The sequence below is a fragment of the Dipodomys merriami genome, unplaced genomic scaffold (genome assembly GCF_024711535.1).
Source record: "Dipodomys merriami isolate MVZ:Mamm:240054 unplaced genomic scaffold, mDipMer1.0.p SCAF_9, whole genome shotgun sequence".
Taxonomy (NCBI): domain Eukaryota; kingdom Metazoa; phylum Chordata; class Mammalia; order Rodentia; family Heteromyidae; genus Dipodomys; species Dipodomys merriami.
Window position 1 is genome coordinate 52,406,939 of NW_027206512.1, and position 19,214 is coordinate 52,426,152.

A 19,214-nucleotide genomic window follows, 5' to 3' on the forward strand; every position below is an offset into this window, starting at 1 on the left:
CTAAGCATTTTTATCTACCACTTTAGTGACACATAAATAAATCAATAAAAGTAGCCCTGGGGCTATGCATACATATGGAAAAATTGCATCCCAAGGGGTGATTTTTTTCCCCCACAAAGCTAAGGGGAGGCAAAAACAGACTAAAGCCGACTTTCCATTCTTCATGCCACTGGAGACAGGAAGCCTGCCTTTGAATGGGTCCTGTGGGTGTTGGGCAGGACATATTTTTTGTGAGAGCTCAAGATAGTTGGTGAATTATTTTCATTATTTTTTAAAACTGAAAACAGCTAACCACAGTGTAATTCATTTTGTTTACTTTTATTCAGCTAGGGTTGCTGCTGATGAGGTGTCTATAGGTGCCTAAAAGCTAAAACTGGATTTTATTATTATTATTACTATTGTCGTTATTATTTTTACTCAAGGTCAGGCCACAGAATAGATGAATAGAGATTTAAGGAAGAGGAGGAATGGCTGGTCGTTGCATTGCCTTGGAGCAATGGATGTGATTCCATCGCATCTATCCAGCAGGGCACTTGAGCCCAGAAAACTCTCAGGGAGAACTCTGGCATCCAAGATGGAAGTTCAACTGTGTGGACAGATCCCCGGTGTGCTGGGGTCGAGATAGAGGCCTGGCACATGTTATTTTTCTTCCTGATTTTTACTTTCAAATACTTGAATGAGTGTCTGACTTATTTCAGGGAAGAAAAGCAAGTGGAGGCACTGGAGTCACAGACAGCTTGATTTAAAAATTCACCGTGTCTTGTTGAGCACTGAAAGACTCAGCTAAACCAGGTAACCAGAAGGGCTTTCTTACCTGAAGGCCAGCAGAGAAGAAGGCAGATGGGCCAAGTGCTGCCCACTTTCCCCTATGGTCTATTTCACCGAAGGGTCAGAAAGTAAGCAGATGGTTTGCCAGAGGGCACTCTATTGGCAGACAATACTTCGCTTTTTTGGAAAGAGACAGGCTGTTAGGAACAAGGGCTTGTCACTAAGTTAACCCTCACTGACCTTCTTTCTACCTTCCCCATTGAAAAGAGTCTGTTAGGTGAGAAGCTACTAATTATTCTTTTCTTATTTGTTCTTATTTGAGTATTAGCTTACAAACCCTCCAGGACTGGTACCATAGGCTAAAGAATTTGTGACCTTCCCCTGGACAAGTATAGTTTTTGTATGCAGTAGGCATGAAATCAATGTGCTGACTAGTAGATGAGCTTCTGTCTTCCTAGAGTCTATTGTAGAAGCTTCTTTGGCTGAGGACCCCAATAGAGTCTGATGTTAGGCACAGTTGTTCTTCAAGCCTGCTAGGGAGAGGCAGGTCATTCAGGTCATTATCTATGTCAGTGACCTGTTGATTTAGCCCCAAACCATCCCCCCAAACTCAGTGGTTTAAGGAACCACTTGCTTAGTACATGATCCTGTAGGTAAGCAAAGGGCAAGGCCCAGCTGGGCAGTTCTGTGGTCACAGCTGGGCTCAGCCACACACTTTCATGCTTAGCTGGGGTGTGGCCTCCCTCCTGCATCTAGGTGGTTGGTTTGCAGTTGGCTGGAAGTCTTCCCTTATCCAGAAAGCTATTCTAAGCTGGTTTCCATGATGGCGGTGAGGATAGCTTTCTAGGAAGAGTAGGACACATTTGTTTTAGAAACATTTTTCTTTTATAAATCAGGAAGTACAATGTACAAACATGGCTTTGGTCAAAGCAAGTCAGCTAACTGAGCCCGAAGTCAAAGTTAGAGGTAAAGGCAGTGATCAGGAAGGGCTGCCATCTTGCCAACAACCTATCAAAACGCAAAGGCCAAGAACAGAGTTCAGTATTTCCACCTCTGGGGCATGACAACTTCCCTTTTCAGGCTCACAAGATCCTCGAGCTCCAACGGCCTAGTTAAAGCCTAGTTAAAGCGTGTGCTGTTTCTCAGGCCTCAGTTTCCTCATATGCTAGATGAGGATAATTTATATCTCTTTCATGAGAGTGATCCACAGTCAACAGGAGCTCAAAAGTTATAAAGTTGGTTGTAATGCTTGCCCATTATAAAATGGGGGTATGACTTTTCCAGTTCCCCTGCAGAGATGGTGTTTGGCAAAGTCTGGAAGGTTCCCTCTTGGTGGTGATTCCAGGCTTCCGGCCTCACAGGTGCACCTGCTTCAACTCATACCACTCAGGTGAGACTCACTTCTCTGCGTAATCTCTTTCCATCTTTCCTCCTAGGAGAAAGCCTCAATTGGATGCCAACTTCTTTAACAGCTTTTTGGACTCACTGCAAGCACAAGAGAGGTTTTTATCCCCGCCCCCCCATTCAGAATTAAATAATGCTTTTATTTTCAAAGTTTGCATTCGCTTTTTAAAAAAATATATGACACGCATACATAGCTGCAGGTATTACTATCATTAAGAAGTGTTAGGTAGAGGTAACGTGGTTCATTCATTCCTGCGCTGCACAAGTATTTGTTGTCCTGAGCCAGGCCTGTTCTAAAGCCCTTTTCCTGGTGGGGCTTGGGGAGGGGGGACTGGGGGCTGGATTTGGGGATCGGTTTTTTCTGGGGGGGCGGGGAGGGCGCAGACCTGTCCACCAAGGTCTCCTCTCGTCCAGGGGTGGTAATTGTGGGACGGGGGTGTGGGGGGTGTCCGTGGGCCGGAGGTCCCGGGACGCGGCCCTGGCGGTGGCTGGGCCCGGCGGCCCGCGGCTCCTCCTCCTCTTCCTCCGCGGAGGCTGACGTGGAGGCCACCGCGCGGGCGGCCGCGGGCGGCGGCGGCGGCGGCGGCGGAGCGGCGGCACTGGGCCTCCCGGGCTGCGCGGGGCGGGAGACGGAGGCGGCGGAGGCGGAGGCGGAGGCGGAGAGGAAGGCGTCCGAGGAGCCGGCCTGCGCATGGAGGAAGAGGAGGAGGCCATGGACGGCGATCGCACCGAGAGCGACTGGCAGGGGCTGGTGAGCGAGGTGAGGCCGGGGCGCGGGCCGCGCGCGGGTGCGGGCGCGGGGTGCGGGCGCGGGGCGCGGGCGCAGCGCCCGGATGCAGCCCGCGCCCCCAGCCCCGGTGCGTGCGTGGTCCCTCCCGCCCTGGCGGGGCCGTGGGGACGCCCCCCTCAGCCCTGGCCCCTGCCCCCCCCCCCCCCGCGCCAGCGGGTGCCAGCCTTTGGGGAGGGGCCTCTCCCGGAGGCCCGAGAGGCCGGGCCGCCCGAGGATCAGGATCGGGAAGGGAGGGAGTCAAGCCCCACCTGCCACGGGCTCCCCGCAGTTTTGGAGGCCAGCGATTGGACGCGTGGGGCTGAGACGGGAAGGTGTGGCCTGGGGGTGTCGGGGGAGGGGGATCCCGGCCTCTGTGAACACCTTGGGACCCCCCCACCGTGGACCTGTAGGAGAGGTGGGGGAGGGGGGTGTACCCGAGTCCTCGCAGCACTGGACACCCACTGGACACCACCCTGGTGGTGCATTGTGCACCCTCCGTGTGTCAGCCGGTGCACCTCTGTGTCCAGGAAGCGGTTTGGTCTGTGCAACACACTCCTTGCAGCCCTGGCTTTTGTGATGAGGTATACAGGGGCCTGCTCCTAAGCCACTCCTCCAGTCTGCTTGACCCTCTGGGCTCCAGAGAGGCTGTGGACTTCTCCACAGAGGAGTTTCCCTGCCCCCCACCCCTCCCAGGTAAGCCCCACCCTCCTGCGTGTCCCTACCGTGTTAGCTGGCAGCTCCCCGAGTCACCTGGCTACTTAATGTCCATTGTGTGCAGAGCAATGGATCCGCGATGAGGAAGCCTGGTAGAGCTACTATGCCCCAGTGTACTGTGCTGTGTTTACTTTTGGTCTAGCAGTTGATAGCTTTCCTAACATATGGCTTAGGACACGTTGTTTAACAAGCCCAGCTCGGTCTCCGCCAGCTGTCCAGCTTAATGTCAGCCAACAGATCAGCCAGGGACCTTGTCTCTGGACCCATCACGAATTATACTTAGTAGATAGGGAGGTTGGATCTGTTCACTCTGAATTAGCAATAGAATAGTCACCATTTCAACAAGTAGGTATCCAATGTCCGTTTTGCTAGGTTCTTGGAATTGTATGGTCAGCAAGACAGACAGCACCTTCTTCTTCCTCCCCAGAACTCATGAGGCTTAATGGTGCAGACTAGGAAGAGTCACACAATAAACAATAAGAACTTGTAGAGGATGCTAAATTATCTAGGATGTTCCGTAAGGATGCCTGGAGGTGAGGCCGCCTCTGCCTTGACTGGTCACAGTCCTTGCTGGGCTGTGGTTTTTCTGGTTTGTTTTAGCTGTCCATTCCCATTGCCTACACTCGGAGCTGGCAGCAGTAGGTGATCAATAAATGCTCCCTGAATCAGTCTATGAATCGGGAAATGGGCTTTTCAAGAGTTGCCCTTCCCATAGCAATTGAATTTCTCTAATATAGAGGAATGTGCTTTCCACAAACATTCACTGAAGACCTGGAATTTGGATGATACACAGACAGGGGTGAGGGGAATGGGACAAGGAATTCAACTTGCTCTCTGCCTTCTGGTGATTTCCTCAATGCATCCTCCATGTTAAACGTTTTACCATAAAGTAGCTATGTACTTCCCTTAGGTGTCTTGAATCTCATAGTGATAATCATTTGACATAGCCAATACGGATAAGTCTCATTGACATAGTCTCATACAGACAAGAGAACTGTGGCCCACGCAGGCTGAGAAACTTGCTCAGAGCCCTACAGCTGGTAAGTGAAGGAAGCCGGACATGAACCCTAATCTCTCTGGTTCTAAAGCCTTAATTGATACCACTAGTCACTATATTGTTGCTTTTGGTTCATATGTCAATATTTTCCACTAGACAACATGTTCCTCAAGGCAAGGGACCATCTTTAAATCTACAGCAACTGGATCAGCTTTCTCAAAGGATGACCTATAGGTCATCTGTGTTGGTGTCATCTGGGGGACCTGTGAAAAATGACAATTCCTGAGTCTCTTTTTAAATCCACTGTAGTGGATTAAATGTGTCCACAAACTCCCCATAGATATGTCAAGTGCTGACTACTAGTTCTGGTGCTGAGTTACTTTATTTGGAAATAGAGTTGTTGCAGAAATCATTAAGTTAAGAGTCCGACAATGACATCAGATTTAAGGTGGATCCTAATCAAAGGCCTGTTGACTTTGTAAGAGAAGGGAAGGAGATCTGAGACTCAGGCAGAAGGCTATGGGAAGACAGAGACATAGTAAAGATGGAGGTTGAGTTGCAGTGGTGCAGCCACCAGCCAATGACTGCCAGTCTCAGAACATGAGAAGCTGGAAGAGGCCTGAACCAGAGTCTCACTTGGAGCCTCCAGGAGAAATCTACCCTGCTGAGGCCTTCCTTTTGGACTTCTGACTTCCATCACTGTGGGAGAATCCATTTCTATTGTGTGAAGCTCCTAGTTTGTGGCAGTTAGTTTATGTATCCCCCACTGCTGGAAAGGGAGGATGGTGTGGTCCCATAGCTGTCTCCCTCACAGGCATAGCCATCCAAGGGAATCACCTGACCATCTGTTTAGGTGGCAGTTTCCATAATCCAGTTATATGTGCCAGATCCGATACCCAGCCAAATAGGATTCAAGGAAGAATATAGTCAGTGGCTGGTGGTGTTACTCAGTGATTTGGGGACCCAGTGGAGGGAACTGGGGAAGGTCTCATCACACCTCTGATCAGGGATGCCTGGGTTCTGTTTCTGCAGTTTCCAGTTTCTACCTCCAATGTGGGGTCCTTGCTCCATTAGTATTTGTGCCTAGAGGCTTGAGTTGTCCATCCATTTGCTTCCTCTGCTGGCTTCTAGGATGCAGTTTTCATTTAGAATGAGCCTGCCGTAGTCAGGTTTATTTTCACACTTTTACTTCAAGCTAAAATGATAGCCTTTGAGACGTAGGCCTTGAAGTAAAGAGGTCCAAGTTGAGCAGGCATGGAGTTCTGGCCTGTGTTGGGTTAAGGTGAAAATTCACTTTTAGGTCTCAGTTGTTGACTTTGACTCAGAGTATGTATATGTGTGTGTACATACATATACATTTTAAATATATATATATATATTTAAATTTTCTTTTTGTTAGGCAGGGGGGCTTGAACTCAGGGCTTGGGTGCTGTCTCTGAGCTCTTTTGTTCAAGACTAGCTAGCGCTCTACCACTTTGAGCCACAGTTCTACTTCCGGTTCCCTGGTGGTTAATTGGAAATAAGAGTCTCATGGATTTTCCTGCCCAGGCTGACTCTCTGAACCACGACCCTCATATCTCAGCCTCCTGAGTAGCTAGGATTACAGGCATGAGCCATTGGCCCAGATAATCAGAGACATGGGGACAAGTCATGGCTCTATCCTGGTTTGGTACAAATGACCATAGAGCCAATGTGGAATGGCTAAGATCAGAGGGACTTTGTTTATTCACTGAGGTGGGCTGAATTGTGCCCCCCAAAGATGTGTTCAAAGCCTCCCCTGAACACTTGTGGACACAGCCTTGTCTTTGCAGCTATGATTGAGTCAGGATGAGGTCCTATTGGGCGGGCTATCACCCAGTGATTGGCGTCTTAAGATGAGGGGAATGTGAGCACACACATTATGTGAGGATGCAGAAGGAGGTGGCCTAGTGATGATGAGCAGAGGTTGGAGTTATTGGCTGCAAGTCAAGAACCCCAAAGACTGCAGCAGCCCTCAGCACCAGGGAGAGGCAAGGAAACATTCAGTTCTAGAGCTCTATCAGGGAGCAGGGGCTCCTGGAACCTTGATTTTGGACTCGTAACTTCCTGGTCTATGAGAAGATTGGTTTTGTGGCTTGAGTGGCTTTTCACTATGTGGTAATGTAGTATAATTAACCCTAGTTAGCATCATCATTCTAACATTAGGGGGATCTTTGAGCACAGCCAGATTCAACATTCAAATGATTAATTCTTTTTTAGACCAGGAATGATGGTGCATACCTATAATCCCAGCTACTCAGGCAGCAGAGGTAGGAGGATTGCAGTCTGGAGTCTGGCCACAGGCAAAAGCATGGAACTCTGTCTCAAAATTAAATCAGCACATGGGTAGTGATGCAGCTCACATGGCAGAGTGTCTTCCTAGCAAGTCAACCCCTAGTATTAAAAAATAAAGGACAGGTTTTCTCCATCATTGAGTCTGCTTGATTCCTGACTTGTCTCAGTCTTCCATTCTTTCAAGTCCAGAGGGAAAGACAAAATCCCGTCTAACAGATTCCATACAACCCCGAGGATACCCTATTCAAAGCCCTTTAGAACACTCACCTGGCCTGCAAGAAATGGCAGTGACCTCATCACCTTAGGCTTGAGACTGACCTGTGCTCTGCCCAGGCTCCCTAGAGAGTAGGGGTGGGCAGATCCCCAAATAAAACGGAAGGCTGTTTTCCAGAAGAGGGGGAATGAGTGCCGAGGCAATCACTGCACTGAGAAACTTCTGTGTTTTCTCACCTTTAAGCAGAACAATTGAAGTACCCACCTCACAAGTGCTCTCTGAGAGGTTCAGACAAAGCACCGCTGTTCCATGCTGAGCCCTCAGCCAGGTGGGTGGATACTAGGACAGGAACACAAACCTGAGGACACCAGCTCTGGTAGATCGGGAATGACATCGCCTCTCTTTTGTTCTGAAACTCTGATTCTGATGGGCTTCAAAGTCTCCGTTGTAGTAGTGGTGGAATTAACCTTCCCTTGAACTTGTATTTGAATTTTGCCTCTTATGGACTGGGTCATGGGCAGGGTCACAGGGGGGCTGCATATCATCATATTTTCCTTATTTCAGACCATTATGTGGTTCCTCGTCACTCTCAGTCACTGTTGTCCTCCCTGGCTCCCTCTACATCCCCAACCTCCTGACATTTGGTGAATGGACTGATGGGTTACTCTTCTTTGCTCTGGACAAGGAATACTTTGCTCTTCCCTAAGGTGGTGGAAAGGCTTATCCATATTTTAGAGTTGAATTACTTCAGGGCTCGTGCACTGCTGGGTCATTCTGATCCTTAGGAAACCTTGGGAAGCGATTGTATGCTTGTCTACATAGATTCATCACCCAATACTCACCTGGAACCAAGCAATTGAGGATTGTTTATTCCTAAGAAAGGTTTTTTTCCTTGACTCAGGATAGAATTTAGGGATTCACACTTGCTAGGTCAGTGCTCTGTCACTTGGGTCACACTTCCTTCCAGTCCTTTGGCTTTTAGTTTGCGTTTTGGGTAGGGTCTTGCACTTTTGCCTGATCAGTCTGATTGTAGCTCTTCTTCCTCTGTCTCCTGACTAGCTAGAATTGTGGATATCTACATCATGCTCGGTAGATGAGTGTATTTGTGAGAGTAAAGTCTAAGATAAGTGCTCCTGAGGTGTCATGGTTTAATTAAGATCAATGTGGGTGTGTCTGTCATGTGACATTATGTCTGTCATGTGATGTGGTGGTGGTCTGGGTAGGAGGAGGTCCTGCTCCAGGAGTCATTTCGGGACTCAAGGTTCTGCCTGTGCTGCTCCCTTCTGCCTCTGGTGTGGTCCTCATCTGTCTGGTTAACTTAGGTTGCTGTCACCTTTGTGTCCTGGCCAGAGGGAAGGGAAAAGAGGGAGTCCATAGCAAGTCCAGTCATCCTACAGTTACCCCTAGCTATGAGGGAGATGAGAAAATGTAATCTTCACCTGTGTGTGATTAACTTACCATTGGGAACGTTCTTCTAAGAAGTAAGATCTACAGGACCATCAAGAGAAGATAGACTGAATGTTGTCAAAATTAAAAATTACTTGCCTATAAAAGAGTCTGTTAAAAAAATGAATAGAGGAACCACTGTCTGGGAAAGAGTATGTGCAGAATATTTAACTTGTATCCAGACTATGTAAAGAATTCTTATAACTCAACAATAGAAATTAATCTAATTAGTAAAATGGGCCAGTTGTAAGTAGACATTGTACTGCAGAAGAGATTTGGATGGCATCTAAACTCCCCAGCAAATGCTCACTGCCATCAGTCAGGGAAATGTGAATTGGACCACAGAACTTCAACATGCCTATAAGAAAATCAGCAAACAGACGAGTTACCAGAAAGTTCTTCTCCATTGCTGGAGGGAACAGAAAATGGTAGTCACTTTTTAAAACTGAAATTTTCTTCAATAGATTGAGCTACCAGTAATCTCATCTTTTCTGCCCCCATCAGTCTTCTCAATTTCTCCTTTGACAGAAATCAAACCTTTATGTATTTCGTGGTTGTCTATCTTTCTACCAGATCCCCAAAGTCTTACACTCTTGGGAGTAGAGACTCAAAGTTGTTCATTGATAACCTTAGCCCTTAGTGCTGTGCCTTGGGTAGTAGGTACTCAGTTAAGTGCAGAGTATATGAACACATGGAAATTAGAAAGAGTGAAGAGCTAAGTGAATACAACACCAGAATGCATAGGGTGGCTATGGGAAGACCCCACAGGACTCCATAGCCAGCCAGCTTGGGAAGATAGAATACAGTGAATGGCCCTTGGCGGGTGGCTGGAGCCTGGTGAAGGTGAGATGGCAGGAGGTAGGGGTAACATACTCTTGAGAAGAGGACATGTTTTGTATAGAACTCTATATTGTTCAGAGTCGCCAGGAACACTTTGACTCTTGCAAGGCAAGCTTAGTTCTCACTGGGAGCATTTCTGATGAGCAGCTATCCTCATTGTGGCAGGCTAATTTCAGAGTAAGTTTATTAAAATTAGCGTGTGGGGGAAAGTGAGCACACTGCTATTTTTAACTAATGGGATTCATGTTCTCTCCTGTGTAGGGAACTTCGCATATGTGCTTCTAAATTTGACAATTTCTACTCTTATTAGGTTGAAAAAAAATTAACTTAGTGAGTTTTCACATTGAATAAAATACATTGGCTGAAAGATTAGAAGAGGACTTTGGCTACTCCTTGAATAAATGACCATAGTAAATGACATTCCTTACTCACTATCTGGTTGTACACCGTGATCTGGGGCTTTGGATGTCTCACAGAGGAGATCATTGCTTAGGTGAGAAACTCCTCATCCTCCTGGCACCATGGGTAGGTAGGAGATTCTGGTTCTCAGGAAACATAGACTGGTTTGGATATGAGGTATTCCCCAAAGGACTCGTGCATTGAAGGCTTGGCTCCAGCCACTGAAAATATCGATAGCAAGGTGATTGGACCATGAGAACTCCAGCCTAATCATCGGGTTAGTGCATGGGTGGACTCATAATCTGGTGCTGTTATTGGGAGATGATGAAAACAACATGTGATTTTGGAGTGTTATATCTGGTCTCCAGACCTTTCCTCCTCTTCTTTATATCCTGGCCTCCATGAGGTGAACCACACTCTCTGTTACCCTGCCCTTCCGCCATAATGTCTCTTGCCTCACCAGAGGCCTCAAAGCAATGGATCCAGCTGACCATGGACTGAAACTTCTGAAAGCATGAGCCAACGTAAACCTCTCCTCCTTTTAAATGGTTTATAGCAGGCATTTTGTCATGGTAGCGAAAGGCTAACACACAAACCTGTGGTTGTTTTCTATTTCACGTCTTCCCATTTTCATTTCACCTCGTTTAATCTGATTCCATTATCTTCAGCTATTTTATTGTAACACACATCCTAATTTTGTTCACAATATCAGATCTTTATATAGCCAGTCTGTGTTCTGTACACATTGCCAGCTAAGCCCCCTTCAAAACAAAGGAACTAACATTTTTTAAAATTTTATTTTCTTGTAAAGATGCTGTACAGAGAGGTTATGGTTATATCAGTAAGGTAATGAGTACATTTCTTTTTTTATATACATTTATTTACACTCTTCATCCAATTTCACATGTTGAAATCCTACTTTTTGCTTATGTGGTGCTGAGGAATCGAACCCAGGGCCTCATGCATGCAAGGCAAACCCAACCCCATGAGTACAGTTCTTGTCAGGCATTGTTACCGCCTCTTTTTTTCTCCCACTATCCTTCCCTCTCCTACCTCCCTCTGAACTAACATTTTTCACAGGGTTCTTTTACTCAGAAATCTTTAGTGGCTCCTCATTACCTGTATTGACCCATCTTTCTGTCAGCCTGTCTGTCTGACTGCTTGTCTGTCTGTCTTAGAGTGTATGTGTGTGTGTACCAGTACTGGGGCTTGAACTCAGAGCTTTACAATCTTGCTCAGCTTTCTTGCTCACTGCTAGCACTCTACCACTTGAGCCATGCATTTTTTCCTGGTTAATAGGGCTTTTATTTTGCCTAGCATGGTATTGATCCTCCAGGTATCAGCCTCCTTAGTAGCTAGGATTACAGGCAGGAGCTACCAGCCCCCAGCTGTCTACTGTCTTTTTGCCCCTCTCTTAAATTGGCTGCTTCAGCCAAACCGATTATACATGCATTCTGATTCCTTCCTTATTCTCACATGCTTACCTCATCAGGTAAGTTGTCCACTTCTTCCTGGCTGCAGCTGAGAACACACATACCTCTTAAAATAATCTATGACCACCTGCTCTTCTCTCTGTTCTTGTTTAGCTTATCCTAAAACACTGATCAGTTAGCACTTACCTGCAGCTTAGGAGAGGAAGGAGCTATCCCTGAGTCTGGACAAGTGTTCCTGCAAAGCTAGTGAGCTCCTCTCTCATGGGATGGAGTTGTGGCTACCAGGGGAGGGGCAGGAAACAGCAATTCTGGAGTAAAGAGGTTTTGTGCCATGGCTTCAGAGAAGCAGAGCCTGAGACAGGGACCCAGCATGACAATCTCTTTCTCCAGGATTCATATAGAATTTACTATAATTCCAATTTTCCTTCCTGTTCTTCCACATTGGAATGATTGCATCTGATATTTTTCAGGCAAAGGCTGTGGGTGGGAAAACATTTAGTTAAAAAGAGCATCTTTCTCAGTGATCAGCTGAAGTCCTATATTCAATAATCCATTCTGCTGTTACTATTTTGGTGATCCCACACACATTGAATGTCTTTACTGAGAGAAATACTCAAGCCTTGATATTACCTGCATCAGCAATGACTGTTTTTAGGGATGCTCTCATGTAATGTCACATCTTGTGGATGTCCATGCAGAAGAGTAGACCCAACAACACACCTTGCTGTTGTATAAACACAATCTTGATTAGTGGTGAAGGTAGAGGTGATGATACTGATGGACAAATACATTGTATTCCTCATTGTCTTGTGGCCCATGGGTGATTTGTAGCCATTGAGGGTTTTGCTGTCTGTCTAGAAAGTCACGATCTACTCAAGTCAGTCATTACAGCCTTTGGTTACCACATTGGCTACAGAGATGGGCCTGGATGGAGGCCTGCCTTATGATTACAATTGAGTTTGTTCTCTGAAAACTTCAGTGGTTTGAATGACCTCCCTATGTTCCAGAATGAATCTCTAGCTGGCTTCTTGTTACACGTTGGTTCTGAACTGACACTTCTTCTTGTTGCCAATTAGTAATATCTGGAGAGAGTGGAAAGAAAGTTAAGCATGATGAAGATGAAGCCAGGAGCAAATTAGCAGTGCTCAGAGAAATATGAAGAGAGTATACAAAGCGTGAAAAGTCAGCTTCCAGCCTTAGGCTTCAGCTAGGTACACCTTCATCCCGTAGGCAGAAATTGAAGGCTCAAGTGGCTCTTTAGCAATGTCTCTGAGGTTCCCATCCAGAGAGTAGGATAGTAATGTTTGTGATTGGTTCAAAGCTTGGCAGCTGGGGCTAAGAGCAGCACTTGTGTGCATAATGAAGGTGGTGATGGATTTGCGTGGCTGATTTCAAGATCTCAAGTCTGTGAATGCCTGTCATGTGGGACAGATGGGGATGGAACACCTCCTTGCTGTGCATCTGACACAAGTATCAGAGGTTGGGAGTTGCTGTTCTCACACATGCTCAGTCTTGATGGAGTCTGTCTCTGGTGCTCTGGTCTTCTCTGGAACTCCTCATCCCAGCAAGAGATGGATGGATGGATGGTATTTTTCAGAAAGACCAGATCTGTTGACATCCTCATGAATAATTGATTTTTTCAGGGGGGCACAGACATGGCTCTCTGTGATGATCATGTTGGTGCTGTTAGAATCAGAGTAGCTCAGTTTTACCTTAGGATTCATCTGTGCATCCGATGGGATATTTATGACAGGCCTGAGTTCAATCTCACCATTGCCTCTTGGAAGTGGCCATTTTTTTTGGTTACTGTTTTCATTTCATTTTTCAAGAAGATCTTAGAGCTTTATTATCTTCCTTTCTAAAAAGGGGGTAATAGTGTCTCCCTTTGGGAATGGTAGCAGGATTAATGATCGATGGATAGGGAGTGCTTGAATGATCTGTGGGCACTGAGGAATCTCCCATGGTTATTTAATCGTCATTTACAGGTAAGGAAGGCTAAGCAGAGGACAGGAGGGGCTCTTATTGTCTTACTGTCCCCTGGGCAGGTGGTGGCTGTGAAACCCACATGGCTCACTTGACATCCTGGGTTCCAGGGCTAGCTCTGCACATAGGGCCTCTTTAGCTGTCCTCTACCTGTGTCATTGATAGATCTGAAAGGCGGTGCTGAGGCTCATGGTATTAGGTGTTATAAGGGCTTTTTTTTGGAGATAGGTCTCACTACATAGCCTAGGCTGGTCTTGAACTCATAATCTTCCTGTCTCAAGGGCCTTAAGTGCTGGGATTACACGTTTGTATCAGCACCTTTAGAGTTCACCCTTTCTTTTCCATATCAGGGAAAGACAAATCATAGCAATGAAAGCTTTTGAATTTAATCTGAGCAAAATGTATTGAACACATGCTGCCTTTTGACTTCTGTCAAGCCCATAGGAAATTCCCTGTGCAGCTCAGTGGAGCTTTTATCCCAGCCCACAGGAGGTAGACCAGTGACTCCACCGCGCTGTCCCACGCATGACTGCGAGATGTTACAATGTAGAACTGGAGTATGCGAGGGCCAGTATGCAGCAGCTGTCACTATAGGCATCATGTCCCAGGTTCCCAGAAGCCTGGATGGGTATGGGTAGATTGTGTGTGTGTGTGTGTGTGTGTGTGTGTGTGTGTGAGAGAGAGAGAGAGAGAGAGAGAGAGAGAGAGAGAGAGAGAGAGAGAGAGAGAGAGAGAGAGAGAGAGAGAGAGAGAGAGAGAGAGAGAGGGAGAGGGAGGGAGAGGGAGGGAGAGGGAGAGGGAGAGGAGAGAGGGAGAGGGAGAGGGGGAGAGAGAGAGGGAGGGAGAGGAAGACAGAGAGGGAGAGAGGGAGAGAGTGAGAGAGAGAGGAAGAGGGAGAAAGGGAGAGAGAGGGAGAGGGAGAGAGAGAGGGAGAGAGGGAGAGAGAGAGGGAGAGAGAGAGGGAGAGAGAGAGGGAGAGAGGGAGAGAGGGAGAGAGAGAGGGAGAGAGGGAGAGAGAGGGAGAGAGGGAGAGAGAGAGGGAAAGAGGGAGAGAGAGAGGGAGAGGGAGAGGAAGAGAGAGAAAGGAAGAGAGAGAGAAAGGAAGAGAGAGAGAGGGAGAGAGGGAGAGAGAGAGAGGAAGAGAGATAGGGAGAGAGAGGGAGGGAGGGAGAGGAAGAGAGATAGGGAGAGAGAGGGAGGGAGGGAGAGAGAGGAAGAGGGAGAGGGAGAGGAAGAGAGAGAGGGAGACAGGGAGAGAGAGGGAGAGAGAGAGGAAGAGAGAGAGGGAGAGAGAGGAAGAGAGAGAGAGAGAGAGAGAGAGAGAGAGAGAGAGAGAGAGAGAGAGAGAGAGAGAGAGAGAGAGAGAGAGAGAGAGAGAGAGAGAGCGAGAGCGTACCAGTTCTGGGACTTGAACCAGGGCTGAGTGCTGTCCTTTAGCTTTTTTACTCAAGGCTGATGCTTAGCCCCTTGAGCTATATCTCCACTCCTGGCCTTTGGCTGCTTAATTGGAGATAAGAGTCTGTTAGATTTTTCTGCCTGGCTGGCTTAGAACTGGGATCCTCAGATCTCAGCCTCCTGAGTAGCTAGGATTATGAACTATGGGCACCTGGCTGCAGAGGTAGTTTGACTGCAGCATGGTGAGCATGTGATGTTTTTGTTTGCCTCTGGTTTTTATTTGCCTTACCATCAGTATCTCAGCCCAAGGCAAGGCCAGATCAGCCTTATACTAAGGCCAGAGCAACTTTTCTAGGCAAGCAGTGATTTTTTAAAAAAATACATGCTGTCTTCAGCAAAGGAGAAGGGGTTTCCTGATCTATTTCTGGCTGGCAGAAGAACTCATCTTCCTTCCTTGCATCCCTCCTCATTCTTGTAGGCCTGAGAGGATCAGGCACACACCTTCTAGAGTAGGTGGAGGCTGAGGCGGTTGGGCCAAAGAGGGAGTTGAAATAAGGGAGAAGAATTGAGACAGATTCTCAGGCAAGACTTTGTTATTCACAACTTCAGTTAACCAAGACAGGCAGTGAATCTCACATTTCCTCCAGCTATTGCAGTTCACATTATAAACTCTTCCAATTACCTGAAATCTCACTTAAGTTAAATTTCAGCACATCCCCTGGGGCATTCAAGTAATCAAAGTTTGCCTGTTGAAGTCATACTGGAGAGGGGAAAATGGGATGGTGAGTCTGAGATAGGGATAGATCATAAAAAAAAAAAAAGTTAAAAAAAAGTCATCTTAGAGAATGGCATTAGAATCATTAAACAGCCAGCTTGAAAATGCTAGTGTCATCTGGAAGTTACAGAGGCGAACACAGATTGCCCAGAGGTCTCTGCTGAGTGTTAGAGGATGGGCGTAGAGGAGGGCAGAAAAGTCTGGAAGCCATGAAAAGAGAGAATTAACGGGGTGGCTGGAATTGCTTCAAGAGGGTGTCAGCTAAATACACAGTAGTGTGGAACTGGCCCACGTGGCATTTCCCATAGTGTATGCGCAGACTCACTTCTGCAGAGGTTAGCTATGCCTGGATTTCCCAGCCCTGAACATGTACAGATGACAGTGGGGAATGGGGCCATGTGATGGCAAAAGACAAAATACAAATGGCATTGTGAGTTGTCTGGGAGCTCTTTGGCACCTTGTCTGGAATCTTAACTGGGATTTCCTCTGCTAAGTGTAGTGCTAAAATGGAACGTGGCTATTAATGCATAATAGTAACTGATGGGTGTTACTGAAAAATGTAAATATGTCTGTATACCTAAATCAATCACTCAGTTGTTAGTCAGTCAGTCCATCCACCCACCCATCCATCCATCCACCCACCCATCCATCCATCCATCTACCCACCCACCCACCCATCTATCCATCTACTGGGAACTAAAATGAATTTATGTTTATAATACACATTGAGCACTTATATAAGGTCTTGAATTTTTTAGCCATGAGCTGTCTCAGACAGTGATTTCTTTCTGGCTTCAGAACTTAGAAGACTTTTCTTTCCATGCTTTTTATGAACTATTAGTAAATGTTACTTGTACACAGGGGGTTTACTGTGGTGTTTCCATATATGCAAATGTATTCTGTTCATCTCTCCCACTCTTCTTCCCCTTCTTGGAACAATTTCAACAAGTTTCTTTGTTGTATTTTCATTGTTGTTTCTACTTTTTCACTTCACTGCCCCCTCACCATTCACTCTTCTTCTTCTATTTTTTTTTGCCTGTCCTGGGCTTGAACTCAGGGCCTGGACACTGTCTCTGTGCTTCTTTGTGCTCGAGGCTAGCACTTTTCCACTTGAGCCAAGCACCACTTCGAGCTTTCTCCGAGCAGTTTATTGGAGATAAGAGTTTCACGGACTTTCCTGACTGCATCTGGCTTTCCACCGAGAGCCTCTGATCTCAGCCTCTTGAGTAGCGAGGATTACAGACATGAGCCACCGGTGCCCGACTCGTGAACTCTTCTTTCATCCTCTTCTTGATTATACCTGCCCATAAACAGAACCTATTTTGCATTCCTGCCCTTGGATTTTTTGGGGTTAAATTCTGCATATGAGAGAGAATAAACAGCATTTGACTTTCTCTTAATGTGATGAGCACTAGTTCCTTCCATTTTCCTGCAAATGACTTAAGTTCATTCTTTGTGACAGAATGATGCACAATTGTGCTTGTGTAGACAGATCACATTTTCTTTTTCTGTTCTTTGGTTGATGGGCACCAAGGCTGATTCCATATTTTGGGCTATTGTAAATAGTACTACAAATAAATTTAGGTATGCAGGTAACCTGACTGTATGTTGGCTTACATTCCTTTGGATATATGCCCAGGAGAGGCATAACAGGATCATATGGTGGGTCTATCTTTAGTTTTTGAGTAACTGCCAAACTGATTTACATAGTCATTGCTTATATCACCACTAACAGTGTATGAGATCCCTTCGCCTACCTTCCTCCCATCTTGCTATCATTCATTGTGGTTTATTTTCTTGAGGGTGGACATTCTGACTTGGGTGAGATGAAGTTTCAGTGAGAACACTGAAGATTTTTGTTAAAGAATGGCAGGACTTGCTTAATGTTCTCAAAGAGACAGAACCTGTAGTAGGCAGCTGTGTTTGTACATGCAGAAGAGGGGCACTGTGACTGCCTGGCAGAGGTCACAAGGAAGAATTAAGCAGGGCTTCCCGAGCTGGCTGGTTTGAGTGGAAGAAGTTGCTTGTTGCACTGAAAGGTGGGTTAGGGTGGAAGAGGTCAGAGACAGAGTGGATGGTGACTAAGTGTGTTGTCTACTTTCTATCAAACACCTGAGATAGTTGATGCATAAAGAGAAAAAGTTGTGGAATGTTGGTAGCTTGTTGCTATAATCCTAGCTTCCTGGGTGTCAATGATCTGAGGATTGTGATTGGAAGCTAGCCCAGGCAGAAAAGTCCATAAGGCTCCTACCTCCAATTAATCAGCAAAGAGCTAGTGATAGAAGTGGGGTAGAGCATCACCTTGAGTGAAAAAGCCAAGCAAGAATGTGAGATCCTGTGTTCAAGGCCCAGTATGAGACAGAGAGATGGGGAGCAGGGAGAAGAAAAAGAAGAAGAAGCCAAAGAAGAAAAAGGAAGAAGAGGAAGAGGAAGTAGAAAAGGAAGAAGAGGAGGAGGAGGGGGAAGGGAAGAGGAAAGGGAGGAAGAGAGAGAGAGAGAGGAAGAGAGGGATTAATTATATTGGCTGATAGTTTTGGAGGTTTCAGTCCATGTTTGGTTGGTCCTGTAGCTTTTGGGCCCGTGCAAAGGCACACATCTTGGCATGAGTGTGTATGTGAGTTGGAGCAAAACATTTGCTCTGTGGTCAGGACTGGAAAGGGAAAAAGGAAGAAGCTGTCCCTTTAAAGGATATTACCCTGCTCATCCATGACCTAATACCTCTCACTAGGCCCCACCTCTTAAAGGAGCCATAGCCTTTCCACAGTACCACTGCAGGGAGGAGTTTTCAACACATTGCTGGACATTGGAGAGCCCCCTACGGCACCAGGGAAGGAAGAGCCTCTAACAAACAAGTGAAGCTGTACTTGAGAAGATTCTGAATTATTTTTGAACATGACCTTCAGCCATGTGTGTTCATCATGACGTGAGAAGCCTTTCTGGGCCAATAAGAGCTAACTTGATCCCATCTGTCGAGATAGCAAAGGACCACTAGTCATTGCTGGGCCCAGAGGGTCACTTGTCAGAGAGATACTCCCCTGACAGCCAGCCACCTCCCTCTCTCACCAGCAGCTATCTGGCCATAAAGCCATTCAGATAGTAATGTAGTATGTCAGATAGTCATTTAATTATTATGGTCTTCCCTGTAGCAATTATGATTTGCTTTATTGCAGATAACAGAAAAAAATGTAGAATAAAGCCACTAACGGCAAAAACTGTGGGTTCAGGTTCTTCAGATGAGATGCGCAAGGCTCTCTTCATGAATTAACATGAGTTATGAGTTCTACTTCAAAAATGTAATTGAAATGCAATTCCGGAGAAATCTATTTTTGAGTGGATAATAAAAATATTTCATGATATCTAGTATACATGCCAGAAACTGGGCATATTTTATGGAGTTGATTCCATTCCCATCTCATTGAATGCTCGGTGTATTTTGTGTGGTTGTTTTCCTTTTTTCACTTGGGACGGGTGCCCCCACCTGCGGCTGGGGAGGTCTACAAGGAGTGTTCCTGCAGCTCTCCTTGCATGACTCATGTGTGTCTATGTGTGATGAGAGGTTCAGAGTTAATCTAAATGAAAGAGATTATTATTATTGTTGTTGTTGTTGTGGTGGTTGAATGATCACCATTTCTTTTTCAACTTTATTCATGAACCACAAGAAGGGAAACTTTAGAAAGGTAGAGAGATAAACTCAGTAGAATAGATTCTTTCTTGGTTGGTGAGGGAAACATTTCACATGTTCTCACTTCCCAACATTCCATTCT

General features: G+C 46.2%; 2 protein-coding genes across 6 annotated transcripts in view; one reads left to right on the forward strand and one right to left on the reverse strand.

Moving 5' to 3' along the window:
* Positions 1–1,673: 1,673 nt before the first annotated feature.
* LOC138820840 (uncharacterized) lies at positions 1,674–3,504 on the reverse strand. Of its 2 annotated transcripts, none has more exons than XM_070012742.1 (3): positions 3,376–3,504; positions 2,559–2,857; positions 1,674–2,200 (listed from the first exon to the last, which is right to left on the reverse strand). In XM_070012742.1, exons 1-3 carry the CDS (start codon positions 3,424–3,426, stop codon positions 2,155–2,157), a joined length of 396 nt encoding a protein of 131 aa, XP_069868843.1. In that variant the 5' UTR covers positions 3,427–3,504; the 3' UTR covers positions 1,674–2,154. The 2 variants fall into 2 exon arrangements, with proteins under 2 accessions (XP_069868843.1, XP_069868845.1); XM_070012744.1 differs by having other exon boundaries at positions 1,674–2,253.
* Positions 2,804–19,214, forward strand: part of Ccdc149 (coiled-coil domain containing 149) — a 76,520-nt gene continuing 60,109 nt past the window's right edge. For 3 of the 4 annotated variants that reach the window (XM_070012736.1, XM_070012739.1, XM_070012740.1), the window contains exon 1: positions 2,804–2,932. In XM_070012736.1, coding sequence (XP_069868837.1) covers positions 2,864–2,932 — 69 coding nt within the window. In that variant the 5' untranslated portion in view covers positions 2,804–2,863. The remainder of the gene's footprint in view (positions 2,933–19,214) is intronic. The other variant, XM_070012737.1, reaches the window with a different exon arrangement.